At 41.8% G+C, this 27,474-nt stretch overlaps 1 protein-coding gene across 3 annotated transcripts in view; it reads left to right on the plus strand.

The window, feature by feature from the left end:
* Window positions 1-7,547: 7,547 nt before the first annotated feature.
* Window positions 7,548-27,474, plus strand: part of LOC135221644 (SET and MYND domain-containing protein 4-like) — a 158,365-nt gene continuing 138,438 nt past the window's right edge. Inside the window, exons 1-2 of one of the 3 annotated variants that reach the window (XM_064259333.1) lie at window positions 8,136-8,263; window positions 22,433-22,519. In XM_064259333.1, coding sequence (XP_064115403.1) covers window positions 22,497-22,519 — 23 coding nt within the window. In that variant the 5' untranslated portion in view covers window positions 8,136-8,263; window positions 22,433-22,496. Of the gene's footprint in view, window positions 8,264-22,432; window positions 22,520-27,474 lie in introns of all 3 variants that reach the window. The other 2 variants (XM_064259332.1, XM_064259331.1) reach the window with 2 other exon arrangements.

Consider the following 27,474-nt stretch of genomic DNA (forward strand, 5'->3'; position numbering starts at 1 on the left):
GAAGGGTCGTGCAAGCCTAAGTTAGCATAAATAAGTAGTAAACCCTCTTTTATGCATGCGGTGTTGAAGGTGATGGCTGTATCAGCGGCATTCATTTTGTATAGAGTCTTTCCTACTTTGCTAATACATTATTTTTCTAGGTTACTGCATTCTGCCAGTAACACGCCGCTATTTGTCATACTGGGAGAGGAAAGCAGGTTGCAAATTTGGATAGTTTATTTCCGATGACTATAGTATATGAGTGACCGAATAATGAAATCGGGAGTTCATCCTCAATAGAGTTCTCCATCTGGCGAAAGTCTTCTATTGAGTCGTCGTCCTTCTGGAGAGCCTTTTTTCAGTGTTAATCGAGGCCACGTTTCGCTCAGGCTCCACTGAACATGGTCACGCTAAAAGACGGGAGGAGACTGACATATAATTTTTTTTTTAAGATGTGAGTTTTGCTTTCATATGCTAGAAGGTCAGAGGGGTTTGGGGGGCGGGTGTGGGTTCAAACTAAGTTGTCCGCTGATTGGCCGACGAGAAAATTCGAGCTGATGATTGGCTGGCGAAATTTCCTCTCAAGCCAAAATTTTATCGCTGTTGCATTATTATTATTATTATTATTTTTATTATTATTATTATTATTATTATTATTATTATTATTATTATTATTAAAAGTAATTGGCTACTTCAGCAGCGTTACACATTGTAGAGATTCTTCTATATTTCACGAATAGCTGCTTTTTCCGTGCTACTTAAAGAGGCTAGTAGAGCGCCTATAGAGGTCATGATCAACTACAGTGTCAAAATAGGTGTATATATTTGAATTTTACAGATAAACTATGCCATAGTCTCTCTCTCTCTCTCTCTCTCTCTCTCTCTCTCTTTCTTAAAGCGAGCTTTCGTCTGGAGCTGCCAGACATCCTCGGGCTGGGAAGCTGAGGGTGGACTGATCTTGGTGTAGTGTCCATCCTCCATCAACTCGGAGAAAATGGCTTGAGACCTGGCTCGAGCCACCAATGAAAACGAAGACTCACCGCCACCAGCCAATAGGAGATCAGCATGGGGCAGACCCCCTGCTGTTAACCCCAAATATAAGAAGGACGGACACCACACCAAGATTTGCTACGGGCCAAACAAGGGAAAGGCCCGTGCCAACAAGAAATGTTGGCTCAATACAACGACAACAACAACAACACACCAAGATCAGTCCACCCTCAGCTTCCCAGCCCGAGGATGTCTGGCAGCTCCAGACGAAAGCTCACTTTAAGAAAGAGAGAGAGAATCGTTAATGACTTTGATAACAATGGTATCATAGTTTATCTATAAATTCAAATATATACACCAATCTTGACACTGTATTTGACCATGACCTCTATAGACGCTCTACTAGCCTCTTTAAGTAGCACGGAAAAAGCCGCTATTCGCAAAATAGAGAAGAATCTCTACAAGTGTTACGCTGCTGAAGTAGCCATTACTTTTAATAAAGTATGCTTGAGAGAGGGTCTGCTTCCTAAGTATTATTATTATTATTATTATTATTATTATTATTATTATTATTATTATTATTATTATTATTATTATTATTATTATTATTATTTCTATCAAAGACATCCTATTCGACTGGGTGGTTTTGTAGTGTGGAGTTCCGGGTTGCATCCTGCCTCCTTAGGAGTCCATCACTTTTCTTACTATGTACGCTGTTTCTAGCAGCACACTCTTCTGCATGAGTTCCGGAGCTACTTCAACATTTAGTTTTTCTAGGTTTCTTTTCAGGAATCTTGGAATCGTGTCTGGTGTTCCTATGATTATGGCTACAATTCCCACTGGCATATCCCATATCCTGCTTACTTCTATTGCTACATCAATGAGTGATAATTTCCTCTTGATTTTATCAATCAACGTCACGTCAGGTCTACTGGCACATATCGACGTATCTGTTCTGGTACCATAATCCCAGAGGATCTTTGCCTGATTATTTTCTATCACTCCTTCGGGTTGATGTTCGTACATTTACTAGCTGGTGTGTCTTGCACAGGCTCCAGTGGAGGGCTTTTACTACTGAATCATCCCTCTTTTTGTACTGGATCTGTGCAATTGCCGGACATTCGTTTGCTATGTGGTTTATGGTCTCATTTTTCATAGCAGTAGTAGTAGCAGTAGTAGTAGTAGTAGTAGTAGTAGTGGATGTATTAAACAGGTGAAATGTTACTGTCTTTGAATACTTCTATCATATAAGCATTCATTTCATCCCCTGGTTCAGTGTGATAAAATATCTATATGAAAACTATTGATTGATTGATTAATTTTATATATAAAACCTGTGTCACCCAGCCAAGGGTCATCGGGAGGTAATTGAGCTTCGAGGAGGAGAAAAAAAACTTAGGGCCGTATTTTTAAACTACCATCTTCGACGAAGAAGCTCTTCGCCACTAAAACAGTATTATTGTGCCGCGAAGCAGCTCTTCCTGGCGAAGGCGAAGGTGATCGAAGTGTGAAAATTATTGGAAACGAAGAGGCTCACCATTTCGTATATTTTTTTGTTAAATTACAAGCGAACCACATAACTAACGTAAGTATTGGAACGCATGACACATGCCAAATATTTTAGTAGTCCATTTTATTCAGTACTTCAATGAATATATGGTCTTATTTACATTCTTGCAAAGGACTGTCTTTGTACTTAAAAGACACCTCACGTTCCCAAGTTCCTGGCTGTCGGGTGTTTATGAACTTCACAGCTGTAACAGAATCGTCTTTCACCTCCTCTAGGATTTTATTATAGTCAGCACAACGTATTTTAGTTCATTTACCTGGAGGACATAGGTTGGGCATTGTCGAGATAACTTCTTAATAATTCAGATCCATTTTATATTCATATTCAGAGTAACAAGAGCGCACAACCTCAGTAGTAGTAGTAGTAGTAGTAAAAGTAGTAGTAGTAGTATATGTTGCTGTTGATGGGGAGGCAGTAGAGCAGAACATAAATCTAAGGAGAGGAAACGGAAAATTGTTTACTGTAGAAGAGGCATTACGAATAAAATCCTAGTTCTTTATGGACTTGTTTTTGTTCAACCGTTAAGATTTTTTTGTCATAGATAAAATTACAAGAGGGGAATGACACTGTAAACACAATCGTATTTATGTGTATAAAAGCGCGCGTGTGTGTGTACATCCGCATATATGTATGTATGTACACATACACACACATGTATATATATATAATATATATATATATATATATATATATATATATATATAACAACAACACACACACACATATATATATATATATATATATATAATATATATATATATATATATATATATGTGTGTGTGTGTGTGTGTGTGTGTGTAAATAATATATATATATATATATAGATATATATATATATATATATATATATATATTATATATATATATATATATATATTATATATATATATATATATATATATATATATATATATATATGATAGACAGATCTGTAAAGAACATAACATTGCTGAAGTATGAATGAAAGTGAGGACAAGGCAGCAAGATATTTGTGGTGGGGATTATAGCATAAGTACTTGAAGATATTTTTGTATCAGAAAACTGGAAGTTATCCTAAGGCATAGGCTACCATATTTATAGAAACGATGGTTTTATCATGTTTACTAAACCAATGCTTTCCTATCTACATAGCAAAAACATCCAAGGCTATTTACCTTTCATGTTACGTAAAATGATTCAAGAAAGTAGTTTCAAGTCCCACCAAAAGAAATCTCTGATTTGAAACATTTTTTTTTTTTCGAAAAAGCTATTTTGTCTTTATTCTTCTAAGGAAACTCCACGTCTCCTTTATTGTCAGTATTTCCTCTAAAAGTATTGTGTACTACTTGTTTTTTGTAGAATACTAGTAGTCACGTCCTGTTAAAGCACCGATATTTACGGACAAATAGCTACCTCAAATTTTGTAATTTTTTTTTGTAACTAACATTGTAAAATAGTTTACCAGGCAAGGTTATGAATAGCAATGTCCACAAATTTACGATTGACTGTAGTGATAATGGTCTATAGAACAATACCTGTTTTTTTTTTTTTTTTTTTTTTTTTTTTTAACCACTCAATGTAGGTAATATCTTATTCCTAAGATAAAATCAAACCTATCAAAAAATAAACTTTCGAAATTGGCTTCTTAGACTTTTAACCTTAACTTCTTTATGCCATTTTTACCAGTCAGACTTTTTTTCCCCTTTTTAAGGGAGGGGGATGATAATACATGTGATTAGAAGATTTCTAGCATACCTTGGTTTTTAATTTATTTTCGTTTTCAAATCAATGTCAATAGTGACTTATATTACGTGATGACATAAAATGCAGGCGACAACATAATATTATCATGTAGAAAATAATATTAAGATTTTTTTCATTATCAGTTACCCAGCTATACTGAATTCGATATTATAGTCTGGATATATCAAATAGCACAGAAATTAATGTGTTTAAATAAAAAAAAATGACTCCGCCTCCTTTTGCAATGGAGACCCTGTTGCGAGCGGGGTGAGACTTCCTGTTGCACAATAATTGATCGGAGTTATTCCGAGTATCTCCGTTTTCTTTTCAGTGTTCTTACGAGAAAAGAGAACGTTCAAAGGGATACGTAATTATATTTTTCTTTATATTTTCTTTTATGGTTTAATCGAGTTTTGTGAAACACGATAAGACACATTATCATCATACTAAACGAGGTCTCTCTCTCTCTCTCTCTCTCTCTCTCTCTCTCTCTCTCTCTCTCTCTCTCTCTCTCTCTCTCTCTCTCTCTCTCTCTCATTGTTGTTGACCACATTAAACAAAGCTTTTTTAACATTGTGGAATTTATAATTATACCTTGAGTTGCATTGCTTTAATATGATATTGGTTTATGAATTAGACGATTGTTATTTAACCCGTTATTTTACTGTTATTAAAGAATAAGCTAAGTCGTTAAAGCCATTAAAGTTACGTTGCTTAATAATGCACCCTTACGAGTGGATAAACAAAACGTTATGTACTTGACATTTAAGGGGTTTGTGTTACCCGTGTTGCTATGAGCGCCAAAAACACGATTGAAGCTGTAGGTCTGAAATGGGTAGTTTTCCTCATTCAAATGGCTTTGAACTGAGAAGCAAAGCATACTTATATTATTTCAGTTGTCTCTCTAATCCAAGTAATGGTTGGCTCTAATGCATGTCATGAAAACCCCAGCATACTTCAACGAGAATGTTTAAGGGTCTTTGGCAAAGGACTTTAGTATTATATTTCGGACGGCGGAAGCAAAACATTGCTGGGCAGTTTAATCAAACAAATGCTTTCGACGCCAAAAGCAACAGTTAATTAACAAAGCAGTCAATTGCAGTGATTTCCCAGAATTCCTATTCCAGATTTAATGTATCATCTTCCAGAAAATACCTGGAAATTGCATGGTGATAGCCTGCAGCTGTTTTCTGGCTTCGGCAGAGGACCAAAACAAACACCTGTTGCATTACCGGTCCCTGGTCTTTTATTAGCCTTTAAACTGATATCTTACGAGAGTGTGAAACTTATTGGTATAATACTCTCGGAGAGAAAATTCGTCTGGTCTTATTATTCCTTCTATTCTTAATATTGTAAACGGTTAATTTGTTATGAGATGTATGCAAAACACAAAACGTTAGTTAATGAAATATACGTAGGGGCAATAATAAAAAATTTGGTATATGAAGATATTCATATCTGCTATTGTTTAAGACCTGAAACTGATCTGTTCTTATAGACAGAGTCCGGAGGGCTACATCAGGCTTCCTAATCCCTTTCTTGTAAGCCATACTCATTACCAGTGCTGAAGACTCGATTTTGTAGATAAATATGAATTGTTTATTTACAAAATTCTCGGTAACTATACAGTGCCCAACAGAATCGTTTCCGATATCTACTGGAACACAGAAATCGAAATGAATTTTCGAAATTCATAAAAAAAAATACTGCATATAAAAATATGCAAGCGATGTGTCCTGCTAAGGTTGTTTTGAGGAAGGGCTAAATACCCCCATCTGGTGAAAAATGCTGAAAATGCCTAAATGCCGTAAATCTGGCGTTCTTTCATTGATATAATTGGGTAATTATCATATCTCGTGAATTCGATTTTATTACAAAATGCGACTCTTTGAAGATTATTATATCATTATTGAAATTAAAGTTTAAATAAGCGAAAAGTAACTCTACTACTGGTGAAACATGGAGAAATAGTCTAATCATGTCGAAATAGTCCATGGATGAAATTACGATTCACTGAGAGATGTTGCTTGCGAGTGCTGTATCTTTAAGACCCAATGAAGGTATAATTTTGATTTTGATGCTAGGGCCAAACCAATAGTTGAGGCTTGATGAATGTAATGAAAAAAGATAAAAAAAAAAAAAATGGCAGTTCCAACTGGCTGAGTGTCTGTGTTGGTATAAGAAGCTACAAATGGTCACTACATCGATCTAGAGCTTTTTTACTACTATATATATGATATATATATTATATATATATATATTATATATATATATATCTATATATATAATAATATATATAATATATTAATATTATGTATAGTAGTTGGTAAGCTCTAGATATATATAATTTGTGTATGTATTCTTGCAAAATATGTCATTTATCGATCACACACGCCAGTGATGGTTCATAGTTAAATTTACACTCATAGACCTATCAGGATCGAAATTTTATTAACCTTGTTATTTATCTATTCATTTTGTTCATTGGCTCAATTCTGACGCCCAAATATTAGATTTTTGATTCTGGGTCAGTCGAGTGTCTAGAACGAAGGGGACAAAGTCTGTCGACATCTCTCCTTTACTGTGAAGTCGATCCGGGTAATGCAATTTTTGTGTGCTTCTCGGTTCTCTTCGGTTGCATGTTTACATGCGTCTCTGTCAGGCAAGTAGCGTCCAGAAGTCCAAATCAGGCCTCTTTTTATTCCTTCTCTCCCAACGCTTAACCACGCTGCTAGCCCAAAACCATTTTATTTGTTTTATAGTTTACCAAAGTAGTTATTTGACTAAGTAGTATTTACCCATGAAAATAAATAATGTAGGCTATTTTTTCAATTTATCAAAGCAAATGAATTTGTGAATCGTATCCTTTATTTGGAAATAAAACAGTATCAGTATCTGATAAATCAGTGTATGTATTGTGTAAAAATTACTATGGCATTTCATGTTGCCATGAACCTTGATAATTAAACTTACGGAATTCGTGATATTTATCGGAAATAGGTCATAGGAAATAGCTTTACTCAAACAAAGGTCAAAATAGGAGACAAAGATATGCAAATGCTTAAAAGTCGCAATACTGATAAGTAAGGTGAACATTTCCTATATATGTAATACGTAATAATGCAGAGTTGCAAATAACGAGAAGTTTCAGCTATATTTATTATTAAATTAAACATAGTATCCTATATAATTTTTCAGTCCTCATGAAATCTTGGACAATCGATTTCCTTCCGTCGATCTGACCTGGGGTCAAATCACGCACGGGGCGTACGCCATTGTTTCCGGGATCACAAAAGGGGGCAAACACACCTTTCTTCCTTCTGCTGCGCCTTGTAAAAAAAAATCCCCATTAGTATCGTACTTGCCAGTCGTTGTGATCATCCGCAGTCGTTGATATAATCAGCAATCATGAAGAAAATAGCTTTGATTTCGTAATTTTCTATGAATTCTTCAATTCTTCTTCTCGTTTACGGCCGCCGCGATTCCAGGGCTTTCAGGGCGCACCGACAGCGAAAGGTTTTCTCGTCCGCTGAAGCTGTCAGTCAATTCCACCGTCAACTCGGGAAACAATTCGCACTCTTTCCGCGCCTTCTCCATGCAGATCGTGGGCATCTCCTCCTTATTATAGTGTTTAATTACGGCCGCGAGTCCAGGCTCCATCGACAGCGGCTGACACGGTTATCCTCCTCCTCTGCTGCTGTCAGTCAATTCCCCCGTCAAGAGAGAGTCAATTCGGCGTCGTCCTGCTATATTTCCGCGCCTCCTCCATGGGCATCTCTTCCTCATTATTATAGTGTTTTAATGTTGTTGCTGAGTGATCGGCCAAATGATGCAGGTATCGGACCCGTACAGCGCCCAGCCCCTCTTTGACAAGTTGACCCACGTAGCCGTGAAGACAGGCTCCCTGCACCGCTTCGCCAGGAAAAGGAACCTGATCGACAAGGTCAAGTTCTGCTGGAACATCAACGTCGTCTACGACAAGGGCCTCAGGATAAGCTTTAAGTGAGTTGCTTCGCCTACTAGGTGGTCGTTGGTCGCTAATGGTGGCAAAAAAAAAATCATTTGGACCAGTTGAGGTCTTGGACGTAGCCTAGTATCTTGGGTTGGCTGAGGTTACGTTACCTATTTTGACAGTTTGGGTTCCCAGTAGTTTTGTGAGCTTTAGTTTTAGCTGTTTTACTAAAACTGTAGCAATAGTAGATGTATCATTTTTTAATTTTAAATGTACAGATAGGTTAGGCTACATTAATGTATAGGCTTTGATTATCGAAAGTTAGGTTAGGCATTTTTGATGGTTTTGATCCCCTTTGCTTTCTAGGGTTGATTATAGTAGTAGCTAGACTAACAAAACCTGACTTATTTTATTAAAACTATAATAAAATTGCAGATAGGCTAGGTTAGTCTTTGATTATCAGAAGTAAGGTTAGATTTTTTCTTACACTTGGTCCCACTGCTTTCTTGGCTTGACTTTCTAGCTAAACTAGCCAGACCTACCCTATTCTTTTAAAACTAACAGTTGTAACGTTTTTTATCATAAAAATAAGTCTATAGGTAGGTCAGGCTACCCCAAAGCAGTTTGCCTCACGAAGCGATTGTCTTCTGGGCTAAAAAAAATCAATGCCAGGGCTTCATGTTTAGTACCACGAGCTCCTCTGGGATGAAAGTAAAGCTGTAAACAAAAGATGGCAAATTTATTTTGATTTTGGTACATTTCTCAAATTATCCTGCCTCTCCTGGATTATATACATCTTAATCTATATTCTTCAGTCTGAAATTTATTCAACAAACTTATAGATATCTTTGATTCTTCAGTGAAAAACTCATGTTGATATACTAGGTATGTTTGGCTGTCTCCAATACACTTACCTTTATATCTAATATACCTTTAAGTGTAGCTAGCCTATACCTAATAGCCATTTGCCCAACAAGTTAGGTGGATCACAGCGCCAAGGTTATGTTAGGTAAGGTTAGGAGAGGATGATCCCTTTCAATTACCACTGCTTCAGTTTAATTTAAGGACAGAAATTCACTTTGGTATTTCTACAGAAGCAATCCGCGGTGGCCTAGACTATGGCAGTTGACGTTTTCCTACGTTATTTTACTTACTTAGTAGGTAAAACTGCATAGGAAAGGCACAACTGCCATAGTCTGGGCCGCCACGGATAGGTACCCTAGATCTACCTTCCCTTTGTTCAGCACAATCTATTTCATATTGAATTACTCTATACATATATATCTGAAAATCGTCTTGTCATTCTAAAATAGCCATATTGCTCAGTAATGTCTCCACATTGTTTTATTTGCATTTTCTGCTGGTTATGCATTCTAGATATGCTATTTTAATAAGTTGTGAATGTTCTGTTTTGTGTTATTCCAGTGTTTATTTTGGAATTCGAAGGATTAGCTCTGCACAGGGATATTATTTAATAATTACATTTTTAACTGAATAATGTAGAAAAGAATGTATACGATGCTGCACAAATGAGAACTTGAGAAAGTTTTACAAAGAAGATCCATGAGACCCTTTGTTTAGTACCAGCCCCTCTGTGTAAAAACATAAGAGACAGTAGGTAAATATCTTACGTTATTTCAGTAACCTTCAGGCTGATTCATGTAATAAGAGTCATTGGTCCATTTCATATCTTCTTTTTCCATTTTGTTCAGTAATGGCTATACTAAAGGTAGTCTTATGACTGGAACATCGATTTACATCAACATTATTATAGCTTAGGCTAGGCTCTGAAAAGTATTATATATGTCCATTATGTCGATGTGTTTTTATTTTCTCATAGGAAAATCCAGTTTAAATTTTCTCAATAGGCAAAATGTAGACAATCAGAACTACTGGTACATAGGTACTATACTGTATGTAATGGTTACAGTATTTCAGGAAAACCCAGCCTTTCCTTGAATAGCTTTTTGTACACTTGAGACCTGCTATTGTAAATGGAACTTGAAAAGATTTTGTGGTAGGTTATTTGGAATAGACAGTGTCAGAAACAATGTTGTTACCATAAATGTAGCTTTCCGAGGTATTCCACAATGATGACTTTGCCATGGCCTAACCAAATCGTCAATACCTTTAATAACTTGAATTGCTGTTTGTGTATTATTTTATATAGAATCGTTGAATTTGCTTTTTCGTCCTGTGTACTTTACATGCACCAAACTACAGGTTGTTGCAGTTGATCCTCATGGAAGTGCTTATATTTTTTTATATTAAAATGATTTCATCTTTCCACTAGACTGAATCATATTAGATACCTATGCAGGGTCAAGGAGGTAAAGTCCCCAGTAGTAGAAGGCATAACATTGATTAGGGTAGGACATAGCATTTCAAGATGGGTTAGATAAGGATCTACAGATGCTTATGCAAGTGTTGCCACATTTTTTTTTTTAATTCAAGATACTGTACCCACTAATGCATTCAGTGTGCATAGACTTATGTATATACAGATGTAAATTTGTCATTCAAATCTTCTGAATGTTTTCCCTCATTTAGTACGGGTCCTCTTCTGGTTTTGTTTACTGGGTCCTTGTAGAGAGTTATCACAGAATCCTTTATTTTGGATAACTTACCAAGTAATCACATAGCTATAAGTTTGTACTTACAGTAGCTCAAAATTTTCACATTTTTGGAATTCTCGGTAGCGCTCTTATGTTTTGTTGTAAATAACTAGTCCCACCCACTTTTTGGAATGAATAGGTAGAGCTGAAGAGCTCAATTCGTTTCTGCCGGTCAAGGAAATGACAGTAGTATATGGTTGTTGAGCAGGTCTTTGAATTTTGGTTAAGTGGATGGTAGTGTTTTTCGCGCCTTTTGATGACGTATTCTGTTGTTTTGGTTGTTTGTTGACTTATTACCGATTGTGACCACTTGATGTGGATTTTGACAATCGCACTGTCTTGCATATGTGGAGGGCAAACTTGCTGTTGGATCACCTGGCGAGTGGCTCTGCTCCGGTGACTCATGGACCGGTGACCACCACCACTGTATCGACCCCAGGGTATGCTGCCCCTCCTCACCTGGTGTATACGCAGCATATTACTACGGTGACCCCTTCAGCTGCAGTGCAGGCGCCGTTGTCCAGCGTTCCGAGAAGGGTCGTAACACCGCTGTCCAGGTTCGCCGCTCTCGCCTCAGCCCCTGACTTCCAGTGCCCCAAGAGCTCGCCCCTGGACCTGCCACCAGTACCCAGGAGGTCGCTGGCTGCTGCCCTGCCTCCTGCTGTACCTGCCGTTCCTGCCGCACCTGCTGTACCTGTCTTACCTGGTCCAGCCCCTGCCGACATCATTCCTGCCCGTGGTGTTGCTGCCCCAGTCGCAGGTCCTTCCGGACAGGTGCAGCCGGGCCGTGTTGCTTCGGCAATTACCCCGGTCTGTCCTGGATGGAGGACCTGACGACTGTCCTGAGGAAGCTGACGAAGAAGAAGAGGAAGAGGAAGAAGGTGTCGTCGTCGTCGTCTGTTGCCGCCTCTTCCCCTTCGACTTCCAAGGCTTCTCGGCCGAGGAAGAAGAAGGCTGCCCCCCCCCCCCCCCCCCCCAAGAAGTCTCCTTCGGGAACTTCTAAGGGCCCATCTCACTCCGGTGGGACGGGGGGGTCTTCCGCTGGTCCTCCCGCTCCTTCGGGAGTGGGGCCTGTCGCCTTCCGCAAGGAAGAAGACAGGGACCAGAGGGGTACCAGCTAACACCGGTACCTCCTCACCTGGTGCTAGGGGCTCTGCTGCTACACCAGGTTCCGTCTCGGCCTCTCGTTCGCGAGAGGTACCGAGTGTACGGTCGCCCGCCTGTGACCGTGCAGCCAAAGTCCAGGCTTCCGAGTTTGCTCGGCGCCAGGACCGAGGCACGGAGCAGAAAACAGGTGAGAGTCGCTCAGGTGACTCCCGCCAGGCCAGCAATCGCTCTCGTAGCGATACGCGGGTCCCCAGGGTTGGCGCGACGGTCCCAGACCGGCCGCGGGTTGAGACAAGGAAGAGGTCCCCTCGGTCGCCGGAACCGGCTTCGGCCGGTTCCAGCGGCTCAATGTGCCATGAGGACAGGCCCCGCTCCCACCGAGACAGCGGACTCTGCAGGTCCCCTGACCGCCGCTCCCATCGGGACCGGGCGGGTAGGGGGACCAGCAGCAGCTCCTCTGACGCTCGGGACCGGAGCCGTTGTTCTCGGTCCAGCTGCTCTCCCCTGGAGAGCCGCGCGACCAGGCCTGCAGCTCGATCGCCACCGCGGGTTGGCGATCGCCTGCAGCCCCCCAAGCACACCGGTTCTGCCGGTGAGCGAGGGGGGAGCATCAGGTCTTCCTCTCCAATTCCTTCAACTTCCTCGAGTTACACCGGGAAGAGCGAGGCGTATGCACAAGTGGCAGGAGGAGACCGGGAGGGGTCTGTTACAGTTCCTCCTTCGGAAGGAGGAGGGTCTCGGGAGGCGCTCTTGTTGGAGGGACTTGACGGACCTACTCCACAAGACGCAGTCACTCCCGAGATCCAGAGGTCGTTTGCAGAGGTTATTGCGCTGATTCGTCAGCACAACGACCTCGGGGAGGGATCGCCGCTCCCACCTTCTGAGCCTACCTCCAGGCTCGAGTCGTTCTGGGGTCCTAAGAAGGAACCCAAAACGACGGTGGGTCTGCTGCGATCGGCTCTGGCTGACTCGGTGCTGGGCCAGGTGGACTCTCGTCTCCGGACAGAAGTGTTCGCTACGGTCTGGCAGGTCTTCCAAGCTACTTCCCCTGCCTCTACTGCGACAGAGGAGATTCTACGTGCCATCAGAGGACCCCCTGCCGCCCAAACAGGTTAACCCGGAGCTAGCTAGGCTAACTCCAGGGGTGTCTCTGCAGCAGCTCCTGTTGGAGAACTTATGGTTCTCATAGCAAGAGGCACTCGCCTTGGAACAACCGCCATGGTGGCATTCCAAGCAGTCTCCTGGTTAGACCTGTGGTCCCTCACGGTGTCTAAGGTCGCGGCCACCTCGGAAAATATCACTCCTGAAGGTGACCCGGCTTTCGGGAGACTGTGCCAGTCTGGAGGTAGAGCCATCTCCTACCTAGCCCACCAGACGGCAAACCTGTGGGCCAACCTGGTTCTTCGGCGTAGGGACGCAGTCCTCACCCGAGTGACCAGGGCCGCTAGGCGTGAGGCGGCTCTGGGTCTTCGCAACGGACCGGTGCGGAGTTCCTCCTCTCTCTTTCCTGGAGAGATGATGGATGCTGCGGTGGAGCGACGGCGCACTGATGACAGTGACCGTCTAGTACACCAGGCAGTCTCGAAGGCGTCTGGGCAGCCTCGAGCTTGGTTAGCGCTTCCTAAAGACTCTGCCTTCGACTTCTAGGAGCGACTGTAACCAGCCCTCTTTCTCACAAGGGGGAGCTGGGAAGAAGCCGAAGAGAGGCGGGAAACGCTAGGGACGGCGTTCCCCCTCACCTGCTGCCGGAATTGGGGGGGTGCCTGGCGAGCCATTGGGCAACTTGGCAGTGCTATGGAGCGGAGACCTGGATAGTAGACGTCCTTCGGGAGGGGTATCTACTACCCTTCAAGTCTCGGACACCCCTCACCTCCAACCCAGTCCACCTTCACACCTACATACCCGGAACATCCAAGGACGTAGCACTTCGGCAGGAAGTCCAAGCCATGCTGAGCAAAGGAGCTGTGGAGATCGTCAGGGATCGGTCACCGGGCTTCTACAGCCGTCTTTTCCTGGCGGAGAAGTCTTCGGGGGCTGGCGCCCGGTGATAGATCTCTCTCCCCTGAACCAATTCGTTCACCAGTCTCGGTTCATGATGGAGACGGCACGCTCCGTGCTCGACTCCATCAGGAAGAATGACTTAATGCTTTCGGTGGACTTGAAGGACGCGTACGTATTTCCAGATACCCGTTCATCAATCCCCCAGGAAGTACCTCCATTTCTTCCTCGACGGGACGGTGTACCAATTCAGGGCACTTTGCTTCAGTCTCTCAACCGCCCCACAGGTGTTCACGCGAGTGTTCACTCTGGTGTCTGCTTGGGCCCACTCGTCAGGGATATGTCTTTTGAGGTATCTCGGCGACTGGTTAGTCCTGGCGAGCTCCCACTCGCAGTTGCTACGGGACAGGGATCGACTCCTCGAGTTCTGCAGCAATCTGGGGATCGTGGTGAACTTCGAAAGTCAGATCTCGAGCCCAAGGATAGGATGAAGTACCTGGGTATGCTGATCGATACGGTAGCAGGACGAGTCTTCCCCGCAGACTCACAGATCAGCAGATTCAGGGAGGTAGCCTACCAGTTCCTGTCTCGGCAGGAACAGTCAGTGATCAGTCACCTGTCGTCACTCGAGAAGTTAGTCCCTTTCGGGCGTCTTCACCTGCGGTCTCTCCAGTGGAGACTAAAGGAGAGTTGGTCACATGCAAGAGACCCGCCATACTTCCCCGTGTCCCTCACGGAGGAGGTGAGGCAGGACCTAGCCTGGTGGCTGGACGACAGGAACCTCGCAAGAGGAGTGCCTCTTCGCACTTCCCCCCCCGGAGATGTTGCTGTTTTCAGACGCGTTAACCGTCTGATGGGACACTCGGTGGTGTTGATGTGTGACAACACCACAGTAGTGGCATAAGTCAACAAACAGGGGGGCCTAGTGTCCCTCCCGTTGCACCAGTTGACGTTGCAGGTGCACAAGTGGGCCGTGGCTCACTTGGTAGAGCTGTCAGCCCGCTACATTCCAGGCAAGAGGAATGTAGTAGCAGACAACCTCAGCTGTCGGGATCAGGTGATAGGGACCGAATGGTCCCTACACCCAGACGTGGCGGAAAGGCTCTTCAACCTGTGGGGGCGTCCAGTAGTGGATCTGTTCGCCACCCGGCACACAACAGGAAACTTCAGGTTTTCTACTCGACTGTGCCAGACCCATGGGCAGCTGCAGAGGACGCTCTTCAACACCCTTGGGACAACCTCTACGTTTACGCCTTTCCCCCGTTCTGTCTGATTCGCAAGGTGATCAGCTGAGTGCTGGCCACCCCGAATCTCCGGATGATCCTGGTGGCTCCCAGCCATTTGGTATCCAGACCTGCTGGCTCTTCTTGCAGGAGCACCGAGAGAGATTCCCCCTTGGCACAACCTTCTCTTCCAGCCACACGTGGAACGGTACCAACAGTCAGTCCAGTCCCTTCATCTTCACGACTATCCGTTATCCACCATCTCTTGCAAGCGAGTGGTTTTTCTCACCGAGCAGCAACAGAGATGGCTGGGTACATCAGACAGTCCTCTGCAGCTGTGTACCAAGGAAAGTGGGCCGTCTTCTGTGGTTGTTGCCGTAGACGGGGTCTATCTCCTCTCAGAGCCACTCTTCAGCAGGTAGCGGATTTCCTCGTTTTCCTTCGCCGAGAGAAGCTCCTCTCTGTCCCTAAAGTCAAAGGAAACAGGGCCGCCCTGGCTCTAGTCCTGAAACTGAGGGGAGTGGATATCTTGAACTCGTTTGAGATCTCCCTGCTAATGAGGAGCTTCGAGAGGTCTTGCCCACCCAGAAACTCAGGCCCCCGGGGTGGGATGTGACTCTCGTCCTTGTGAGTTTGACCTCGAAGTCCCTTTGAGCCACTCCGAGAGTCGTCAGACAGGGATCTGACCCTCAAGACCCTCTTCTTGCTGGTCCTGGCATCGGCGAAGAGAGTAGGGGAACTTCATGGCTTATCCTTCGATGTCAAGCATACCAGGGGACGGGGATCTGTGACGCTCGGTTTCGTCCCAAACTTCGTAGCGAAGACTCAGAATCCTTCGGTCCCTGACGACCGGTTCGAGTCTTTCACAATCCCCTCCCTATTGGACTTCAACAACGATGCGGATGAAATGCTGCTTTGTCCTGTGAGGGTGCTACGGCGCTATCTGAAGAGAACTCGGCACCTCAGTCCTGAGTGCCGACGCCTCTTCGTTAGCACCATGGTGACCAAGAAAGAAGTATCCAAGAACACACTTTCTTTCTAGCTGCGTAAGGTGATCAGGAGGGCGTATGAAGCTGATGGTAGCGACGACATCCGTACCCTTCGTCCGAGAGCCCACGAAGTCAGAGGTATTGGTCCTTCCCTTGCGTTTCGCAAGAACTTCTCCGTGGCGCAGGTCCTGAAGGCAGGGGTCTGGACCAACCAGACCACCTTCACCTCCTCCTACCTTCGGGATATAGCCCACAGGTCCTTGGATACTTTTTCCTTGGGACCCGTGGTGGCTGCTCAATAAGGTGTTGTGTAGCTTACCCAGCACCCGCGCGGACAGAACAGCATCGCATCCTTGTGTGACTGTATGAATGGATGAGTGAATGAGAGTGCGACTGGCTTCTCTTCCCCATCTTTTTCTCCCCCTCTACCTGCGGGCAGAGAATGCGATCGTCACTACGTTGGAACAGGAGACCGATGCAGGTGAGCTACTCAACCGAGCCCCATCCTACCCCTTTCATTAGGGATAGGAGCGATTATCCACCACTTTTCCCAACAGGGGGTGGAAAGTGGAAGCCAACAAGAGACAAACCCATGACTTCATATTGGCTCTTGCAATAGGAACAAGTTCTTGCTTGCTAGTTTTAAGAGGTACGCTTGCCTCCCTCTTATTACTTGGGTCCAGAGGTCTGACCATTGATCCTGCGGTACATACCCCGATCACTGGACAGAGGCTAGGATCCCTCCCTCTGCTCTTATGACCAGGGAGGGAACCAAGGTGGACGAACACCAGTCTGTTCATTGACTCAGATTCCTCCCACCAAGAAGTGAGTCTTCCTATTGTTAAAGGACCGATGGATTGTATTCGTATCGGAACAATTAACAATTTGTCGAAAATTGTATTTTTATACATTCAACTTCCCTGTCAGATATACCCTTAGTTGTAGACTCCGTCGTCCCCGACAGAAATTTGACTGTCGGACAAGCAGTTAACTGCCAAACTCCCTTGTTCGAAGCTTACAACCGGTTCCAGCTGCCGCAAGTTACATTCCTATTGTTAAAGGACCTCAGGTTTGTATAGTTAGGAAAAATACAATTTTCGACAAATTGTTATATTACTAAGAATTTGTGATATTGCCTGAAGAAAGTCCAAAACATCTTCTCTCGTCCCTCCTGCTTGGCCAGCGAGTGGACCAGTCTGTTAGGGACCCTCTCATCCAAGAGTAGTTTGTACTTTTAGGGAGATTGTGCATCACACTGTTACAGTTCTTCCTAAGGCCCAGTTGGAAAAGGGAGACACTGCCAGATTCGCTTGTCATCCCCGTCAGTCCTGAAATAAAAGAGGACCTTTGGTGGTGGCCAGAAGAACACAGGTCTGCGGTGGAAAAGTCACTACAGCCCTTGAACCCCAACCTTACATTATATTCAGACATGTCCAATCTGGGTTGGGGAGCCCTCTTAGACAGCAAGGAAGTTGCAGGGACGTGTCATTTGACAGAGAGTAAATTACACATCAAGGTGAAGGAGTTGCAGGCGATCCGTCTAGCTCTTCAATCTGTCTCACTTTAACATGCAGCAAGATAGTGAACAGTCTATTCCAACAGCTTGGCCGCTCTGGCCTACATCAGGAAACAAGGACAATTATTCTCACTCGCTTCATTCAAGGAGAGTTAAATGTCCTCACAGACGAACTAAGTCGCTGCAAACAGGTTCTACCGACGGAGCTGGCATTGAATCCAGAGGTGTGCACCAACCTGTGGAAATAGTGGGGAAAGCCGTCGATTGACCTGTTTGCAACATCAAGGAACCATTGACCCCCTCTGTATTGCTTACCAGCTCCCAACCCTCTGGCATAAGCAACTGATGCCATTCCCCAGGACTGGTCGAAGCTAGACTTGTATTCCTTCCCTCCATTCAGCATATTCAGCATGGTAAGGGAGATACTGAACAAATTCATTTCTCACAGCAATTCCTTAGTGACCATAGTAGCTCCCTTCTGGCCACAGAAGGAATGGTTTCCGGATCTCTTCGGCCTTCTTGTGGATTACCCAAGATTATTACCACAGAAACCAAGGCTTCTCAAACAACCACATTTTCTTCAGTTTCATCAAGGATTATCCGCTCTTCCTCTGACAGGTTTCAGACTGTCCTGTCAGGAAGCTTGTCAGAGCGAAAGGCTGCAGAAGCAATTGTTAAGTGTAGACGCCAATCTTCAGCAAATCGCTACAAAGCAAAGTGGTCAGTATTAGAGAACATGGTGTCTCTTCTTCTGAAGCTACTGTAGCTAATATTGTGGATTTTTTCACTGTATCTGAGGTCTTCAAAGGGGTCAGCTGCCCCAACCATAAAAGGATACAGATCAATGATTTCATCAGTTTTTAAACATATAGGTTTAGACTTTTCTACAAACCAGGATATTTCAGATTCAGAAAAGCCGATAGAATTTGGAGACCCTTCTCAGAATTTATGGTGTTCTGTAAAGAATCCCTTGTATGCTTTCTCTAAGAATGCTTTGGTTTTCTTTTTAAAGGATGTGATTGTGAAATCACACTCAAGGTTCAAAGAAGATGTTTTCTTATTGAAAGTCAAAGCTCATGAAATAAGGGCAGTAGCTGTACGCTAGGTCTGTTTTCTGTGGCTGAATGTTACTGGATGACAAAGGATAGGAGTACCCCTCTTATTTACCTGTCTCTTTGCCTTGATTAAGGTTGACAAGTTCGTTTTGGGAAGCATGGAGGTATTGTGTACCACAGTGCCCTCCGTTCGTTATTTTTCTAATGTGATGTACGAAGGTGTTTGTTCTTGTCTGTATGTATCGAAATTTCACTGTACTATCATAACACATTCCGCATTGATAAATTCTACTGAAACTTATGTTCCGATTCTTTTTGTTTGTGCTGAATTCCTGTTTGTTAATGAAAAAATTTGCAAAGCTCCAAACTGAATTTTTTAGAGCCTTCTTATCTCCTTTTTCTGTACATCATGCTCTTCATCATTACTTGTAACCCTTCAGCAACTTTCCCATTCAGCCCCAGTATTAGAATTTTTCCTTCCCTGTTATCAAATTGTGATGTTGATTTTGTATATTTTATTTTGCATGCATTGTATGACGTTTGTACCCTTTAATGTTCCCACTTTACTTTTTGCTTAGTAAAATAGCTTTTATGGTCTTTTATATGTTATACTGATCTGTTGTAATGACTGATTCTCTCTCTCTCTCTCTCTCTCTCTCTCTCTCTCTCTCTCTCTCTCTCTCTCTCTCTCTCTCTCTCTCTCTCTCTCTCTCTCTCTGACATAGAAATTAATGAAGCTGATATTGTGCAGGCAATTAATGAAATTAAAAATGGAGCTGCTGCAGGGCCGGATGGAGTCCCTGCTATTTTGTTAAAGAAAGTAGTTCATTCTATCGCAAAGCCACTTGCAATATTATTAAGACAAAGTGTAGATACAGGCAAGATTTATGATGAGCACAAATTAGCATATATCACCCCTACTTTCAAAAGTGGATCAAGACTAGAGGCAAGTAATTATAGGCCTGTGAGTCTAACATCACATATTATGAAAGTGTATGAAAGGGTAATGAAGAAAAATATTATGAAACATTTAATAAAAAATAATTTGTTTAATATAGGACAACACGGTTTCGTACCCGGAAAAAGTACACAAACCCAACTGTTAGTCCACCGTGAGAACATATTCAAAAATATGAAAAGCGGAAATGAAACAGATGTGGTTTATCTAGACTTTGCAAAAGCTTTTGACAAAGTAGACCATAATATATTAGCAAAGAAAATTAGAAAACACAATATCGTAGATAAAGTATAGGAAGATGGTTAAAAGAATTTTTACACAACAGAAAACAGATAGTTATTGCAAACGATGAGAAATCGGATGAAACCAAGGTAATATCCGGTGTGCCACAAGGTACGGTGCTAGCTGCAATATTGTTTGTTATTATGATTGAAGACATAGACAGTAATGTTAAGGATTCGGTAGTGAGTAGTTTCGCTGATGACACAAGAATAAGTAGAGAAATTACTTGTGATGAAGATAGGAACGCTCTACAAAGAGACCTTAACAAAGTATATGATTGGGCAGAGGTAAATAGGATGGTATTTAACTCTGATAAATTTGAATCAATAAATTATGGAGACAGAGAAGGAAAGCTATATGCATATAGGGGACCTAATAATGAGACAATCACAAATAAGGAAGCAGTTAAAGACCTTGGTGTGATGATGAATAGGAACATGTTATGCAATGATCAAATAGCCATTCTGTTGGCAAAATGTAAGCAAAAATGGGAATGTTGTTACGGCACTTCAAACAAGAAAAGCTGAACACATGATTATGCTTTATAAAACATATGTTCGTAGTCCACTTGAATATTGCAATATGATATGGTACCCACACTATCAAAAGGATATTGCACAAATAGAGAGTGTACAAAGGTCCTTTACAGCTAGAATAGAAGAAGTTAAGGACCTAGACTACTGGGAAAGACTACAATCCTTAAAATTATATAGTCTAGAAAGGAGAAGAGAACGCTACATGATAATTCAGGCATGGAAACAGATAGAAGGAATAACAGAAAATATCATGGAACTAAAAATATCAGAAAGAGCAAGCAGAGGTAGATTAATAGTGCCCAAAACTATACCAGGAAAAATAAGGAAAGCACACAGAACATTAATCCACTACGCACCAGCATCGATAATGCAGCGTCTATTCAATGCGTTGCCAGCTCATCTGAGGAATATATCAGGAGTGAGCGTAGATGTGTTTAAGAATAAGCTCGACAAATATCTAAACTGCATCCCAGACCATCCAAGATTGGAAGATGCAAAATATACCGGAAGATGTACTAGCAACTCTCTGGTAGACATTAGAGGCGCCTCACACTGAGGGACCTGGGGCAACCCGAACGAACTGTAAGGTCTGTAAGGTAAGGTCTCTCTCTCTCTCTCTCTCTCTCTCTCTCTCTCTCTCTCTCTCTCTCTCTCTCTCTCTCTCTCTCTCTCTAATAGTTTTCTCGCATGGACTGCCTTTCTGCAAATGATACAAAAATTATAATAAATCACTTAAAATTCAGCTTTGAACTGTGATCAGATTATGTATGCATGGCCTTGGATTGCTATTAAATACAGTATAGAGCATTGGACATTGATGTTTTTGAAAGTACATGACTCTATGCTATGAAAAAGGAAAAGCTTCAGCTTGATTTGTACCATGGTACCTCCTGGTAGCATCACTATGTAATCCTGAAAAACCTTGAAGGCTACCTTTGTGTTGGGTTCTTTTCTCACATGTACTATAAGTTAATTTTTTCCAGCACCTCTTTTTATCTACATTGTGCAAGGCACCCTTCCTCTGCATTAATCTTCTGAAACTTTTTCCTTTGGAACTCTTTACATGACTTGCTGTGAAGTAAGTTTTGTAGTCCTTAGCAGCTCGTCTTTTGAGGATATAAAGGTATTCCCAGCCTTCACAGAGAACAGCGGTGTAGAAGGGTATGCAGAATAGATTTTTGGATCTGGCCCTAGCCTAACCTAGTCTCGCCTACCTTACCTCTCTCTCTCTCTCTCTCTCTCTCTCTCTCTCTCTCTCTCTCTCTCTCTCTCTCTCTCTCTCTCTCTCTCTCTCTCTCTCTCTCTCTCTTTGGTGGATAGGCCCTTCCTTCTGTTTTGTTATGGTAGATATCCTAGCTGCCGGTATGAGATAATGTTAGGGTTAAGATCATAAACATGATCGATCACATTTACATTTTTCCTTCCCTCATGATGCCATATGCTACACCTTCCTGTTTCAAAATCATGCTCCTTCATCCTCCTTTTTCCTGAAGTACTTAAAAGTGAGGATTTGTTCTTGTGGTCCTTTGAAGTTTTATTTATGAACTGCTGAGAAGAGGCTGATCGTCTTTGTTATAGTATGAGCATTATGACTGTTAGAAGTGGTTATGCTTAGAAGTTTCAGGTAATGTTTTGAGCTGTGGTCAGGAGCTTTTTGTAGAAAGGAATCCATAGATTGGGGTATTTCAAATTATTTGAATTTGATTCCTTTCAGCATACAAACCATCTTGAAAGACATATATATTTGTGCTATTGTTGTCCTTTTCCTTAAAACCCCACTTACTGTGAAAAACAGTGGTTTGTATTTTAGGAAACATTAGCGTCTTAGATATTCATGCTGGGGTAAAATTTTAAGAAAGATCAGGAAATGTATTCAAGCATCTTACTGCTTTAGAATCTTTAGAGTTAATTGAGATGAAACATGTACTTTTACTTTTCAGTGTTCTGCAGTTAGATGTCTTCTAACTTCTCACTGCTCTGTCTCCATGAAGTACAATATCTTGTATGCCTTTTTCTGCCTTTCTAAGGTAAAATCAATTTTCCTTGACAAGGGCCATTTCATCATTTCCTTGAAACAGATGTTTGAACACAGCTTGTAGGTAGGCGAAGCTAGTGGTAAAACAACCAGGCTTTTGTATGCTGTAGAGCTATTTGCAATGATTGATTTTTTATGCAAACATTTGTTGAAGAAGGTTTTTTCTGTTTTATGTATGCTGTAAATGTTCTTTTTTTGTCCTTTTTTATGGTTCGGTTGAAAGCTGTCTGTAATTGATTTTTTAAAAACTAGATAATATTAAGTTTTGTCATTTTGCTTTACTAACTACTAGAAATCACACAATTTTGCTTAACTACTAGAAATCATGTTAGGCCTAGTCAGTTTCAGATGTTTAGAGCTGCATACGATTTTGTGCTATTCACATTCTTGCCAATGCTGACAGTTACTGCCATTCAGTTCCTGGCCTTTGCAAAGTTAACATTTTACTTTTAACTGCTTCTGAAGTCACCCAACATTTTCTTCTCTACTTCATATTGTACAGTTGGCTCTATGAATTTTGGTATACATCACAGAAAGGTATGGAAACATGGCAACTTCAGTGATACCCATGAACATTTGGCATTTGGGAAACATGATTGAAATGATGTACGTGCATGCTGATATTCATGGAATTACTTGCACCATGCCCTTTTATATAGATTATTGTCCCAGGCAACTTGCATTTTATTTTTTTTTTTCCCTTTGATTAAGTAAAGGTAGGGGTTTGAAAGTACTTTCATGTTTTTCTTTAGTTTTCCTTTTGCTTAATATGCTCACTCTTGTTATTAGCTTACTATCTTGTTTGTAACTTCTACACTGATCATTTTACTTTTGTGTATCATCTTTTGTGAAGGCTGGTTTTGCTTCAGGGTTGTCTCTGTCCAAAAGTTTGCATCTGCCCTTAAGGTAACCAATCAGTATTTGCTCATTCTATAGGAATGAATTAGGATCAATGAAATCTACTCTGTGTTTTCAGGTTCCCAGAAGTATTATGGAAAATGGAAGAGGTTAGTCTTTCTTTATCTTTTCAACCTCAGTTGAGACTGAAAGATTGAGGCACAAGCCAGAAGATACAGGGAGGTTTCATTCTCAGCTCTTTGAACCACAAAAATATAGGTCCAATAAGGAGATTCCAATGATGTCATAATGTTCCCAATCCTCAAGAGTACAGTAACATCAGCAGACATCATCTGAAAATTTTCAGCAAACTTCGTTTTCACTTTTTATTACCATTGGTTTTCATTTAACATCTTACAATAAAGTATATAGGCATTCACCTTTACTCAAAAATAATCATTTTACCATGAAAATATATTCACAACGAGCAGTTAAAGGAAAACAATGGTATGTCCATAGTCGATTAAAGTGTTCTGTGCCATAGATGAATTTTGAAGTTCCTTAATTCTTATTGTTGATAAATTCAAAGATATAGTACTCATATAAATCTTAAATAATGTTTCAAGAAAGAATTGATTACTATCAAGATTGCTTTCTTAGGTGCTTGTGTCACCGATTGTGTTCACCTTAGATTCATCAAATTACCCATTGCATTTGAACTACATTAATATGCATGTCCCCAGATGACAAAACCTTTTTGATTGTCCGTTGAGTTTTAGTTATAGGCTGAAAAGAAGCAGACTGACCAATAATTTTTTTCATGTCCGAAATCTTTTAAGTGTACCTGGAAAGTGTGAGAGAATTGTAGTGTCAATCCTCTATTTCTGTTCCTTGTATCTGTAGAGCACTGTGAGGGACTTCATTTTTATCAGTTCCTTTTAGTTCAGGTGATGTTTACCTTCATTCAACGTGGACACTATTTTCATTTTAGTTGTTTTGCTGACTAAGACTAATTATATGAAGGTGGATATCTATGTCATTTCAACATAAGCCACAAAAATTACAGATAAACATTATTTTAGACTGTAATGGTACAGTGGTCCCCCTATATTCACAGGAGATGCATACCAGAACCCACCCAGTGAATGGTTAGAACCCGCGAATAGTTAGAACTCTTATAAAAATGCTAAAAACTTCCTATTTTGTTAGTTAAAACTCGAGAAAACCCCACTAAAAAAATGTTCATACCTGGTTTTTTTAAGTTTTATCAAAAAGTGCATTTTATGATGAAATTGATAAAAAAATTGGAATTTGTGGATATTTCTTACAGAAAAAACCACTAATAGGCGAATTTTTCACCACGAATAAAGGGGGAAATGTTCCAGAGAGAAATCCGCGAATGTGCGAGTCTGCAAATCCAGAGAATGCGAATACAGTAAGTCCACTGTATTCATAATGCAATCGGGAGTAGGCATATTTCCACATTCCTGTACATCCGTCTTCAAGGAAGTATCTGACGTTTGTTTTTCCAGAACAGGTTCTTCCAATTTTTGGCTCTGCTTTGGCTTCTACACAGCCACTCAAGTCTTCACCTGAGTTCTCACTCCCTTACAGAAGTGGCTCCATTTGATGGTAATAAATATCTGACTCTATCTCGATGACTGGCACGTACTTTCCCCCTCTCAGTCTCGTCGCACAGAGGACCTTCAGAAAACTCTTCGACTGGCCCAGGATCTGGACCTGTTGATCAACTCCCTGATATTGCAGTTACAATGGATCCCTGCTTGTTTGCGGTTCAGCAATCGCTGATTCAGTTATTCGGGGATATTCTCTGATGCATTTTTTCAGTAAATCATGGAAAATTATTCGTAGGAAAAAGTTCACTTATTGGTGTATTTTCATGTTATTTGTGTCTAATTACATTTTTTTATCATAAAAATTATATTAAGTCAAAAAATAAAAAAAAATAGGCTGTTTTTAAACATTTTTAAAGTAGTATTTGGTGTTCTATCTATTAACCACTCTACCGACACCTGCATCTACATACTGGAAAAATTGCTGAATTATTATCTATCATCAGCCTCTCCTGTTTTCCTATGTTTTGTAGATGCGAGAAAAGCATTTGACAGAGTAAATTACCTATAGCTCTTCCTAAAGCTGCATAAAAGAGGCACACCTCTATATTTAATTGGCATTTTATATTGCTGGTTGTCCACACAGCAGTTCTGTCCCAAATGGGGTAATGTATTGTCGTACACCTTTGGCTCCCTAAACAGGCTTCAACAAGGGGGCATTCTCCCACCATACCAGTTTAATACGTGCGCAGATGCCCTGAATGTCATACTGAACCCACTCCAAATCGGATGCACTGACAATGTAACTACTACTATAAACAGCCCCTGTTACGCTGGCGATATGGGTCTGATTTCCCCATCAGTGCAAGGTCTCCAATGACTCATCGACACTTGCTGCTCTTCTGCTCGTAGTGCTACAGTATCTATGGGTGTTCCCTCTGGACCAACTATACCTGAGAGACTATGAGATGTATCACTGTTGTGCACAATGACATTCTGAGACGCCTCACAAACACTTCGCTACCACTGCCACACTGATGTTCACAAAAAACTGCCTGGACAACTTAAAAATCATTGTAAGGCAAACGGTGTCCAGTCTGATAACTCGAATGAGAAACAGCATCAATTCACTCATACAAAGCATCCTAAGGATTGAGGCAAGAAGATCTAAATTGTGGGAAAGATGGGAAAATGCGGTATTTGTTCCCTAAATGACGTAATCTCTGTCTTGGCAATGTGTCATCTGCAGAGCCTGTCATTATTATATTTCTACGGTTAGTTATCACTGGTATTTTACTTTTGCATTGTTGCTGTGTATGTTATCAAGTTGCAGCTTTTCTATATTCAATTTTTGTATTTAGCCCTCTGAACCTGACCAGTGTAACCACATTAAGGTCTTTAGCTGGAATTTAATTTATGCAAGCTGTGCACTTACGATTATAACTCAATGCTTTTTTTTCTCATTATTATAATTATTATTGTTACAGCATTATAACTTAATGCAACATCAAATTACAGCACCATAGCTCAAGTTATGTTAAAGTGCCGTTAATGGTGAAAAACTGACTTTGGCAGAAATCTACATACAGCGTGGCGCTGGAATGGATCCCCTTCCATAAGTCTAGGACACTGTATAAGCATTTTTAGAGGGGTTCCAATATATCGCAAATTTTCTCTTGGGTGGTTGCGGTACCTAACCCCCATGAATACAGGGATCCACTGTAGTCCCCAGTCACAAATCTTTATTTGGGGATGAGGATCGTCTCTTGGGCTTTTCCTTCCCAGAAAAAGGATACTGTCTTGCCTTTAAACAGTCTGGAATTCCTCTCTCTCCAGTCGTGCTCCACAGATCAATGGACGAGTCTCCTGGGCACAATGTCGTTCATAGAGAAATGCATTTCTTAAGGGAGACTTCACTCGAGGCCTCTCCAGTTCTTCCTAAAGGCTAGCTGGTGCAAGAAGACTCTCCTGGACTCTTTTGTCTTCCCAATCACAGATGAAATCTAGGGAGATCGTTAATGGTAGCTTGTAGAGGGGAGATTCTCAGTGGGGAAGTCATTGTTCCCATTGAGCCCAGACCTCTCCTTGTTCTTCGATGTTTAAAATTTAGGATGGGGAGCACGTCTTCAGGAGAAGTCACAGGGAAGTGGTTTCAAAAGGATATGTGGAGGCTCCACATCAACATCAAGGAGTTGAAGGTTGTGCACCTAGCTTTGCAAAGTTTTGCATCAGTAACGTACCACAAGACAGCAGTTGCCTACATAAAGAATCAGGGAGGTATGCATTAACTCTCCCTTTGCGAGAAGGCCAAGGACCTTCTGCTTTAAGCATAGTCCAACCATACCTGGATCATCACCTGCTTCATTCAAGGCTGACTTAACGTCAAAGTGGACGAGCTGAGCCGTTGCAAACAGGTCTTACCCACAGAATGGACTCTGAATCCACCGGTGTTCACTGACCTGTGGAAACAGTGGGGAAAACCATCAATAGACCTGTTTGTGATGTTGCAGAATTACCGTCTTTTCTTATTTGGCTC

This window comes from Macrobrachium nipponense, chromosome 3, assembly GCF_015104395.2.
Source record: "Macrobrachium nipponense isolate FS-2020 chromosome 3, ASM1510439v2, whole genome shotgun sequence".
Lineage (NCBI taxonomy): Eukaryota > Metazoa > Arthropoda > Malacostraca > Decapoda > Palaemonidae > Macrobrachium > Macrobrachium nipponense.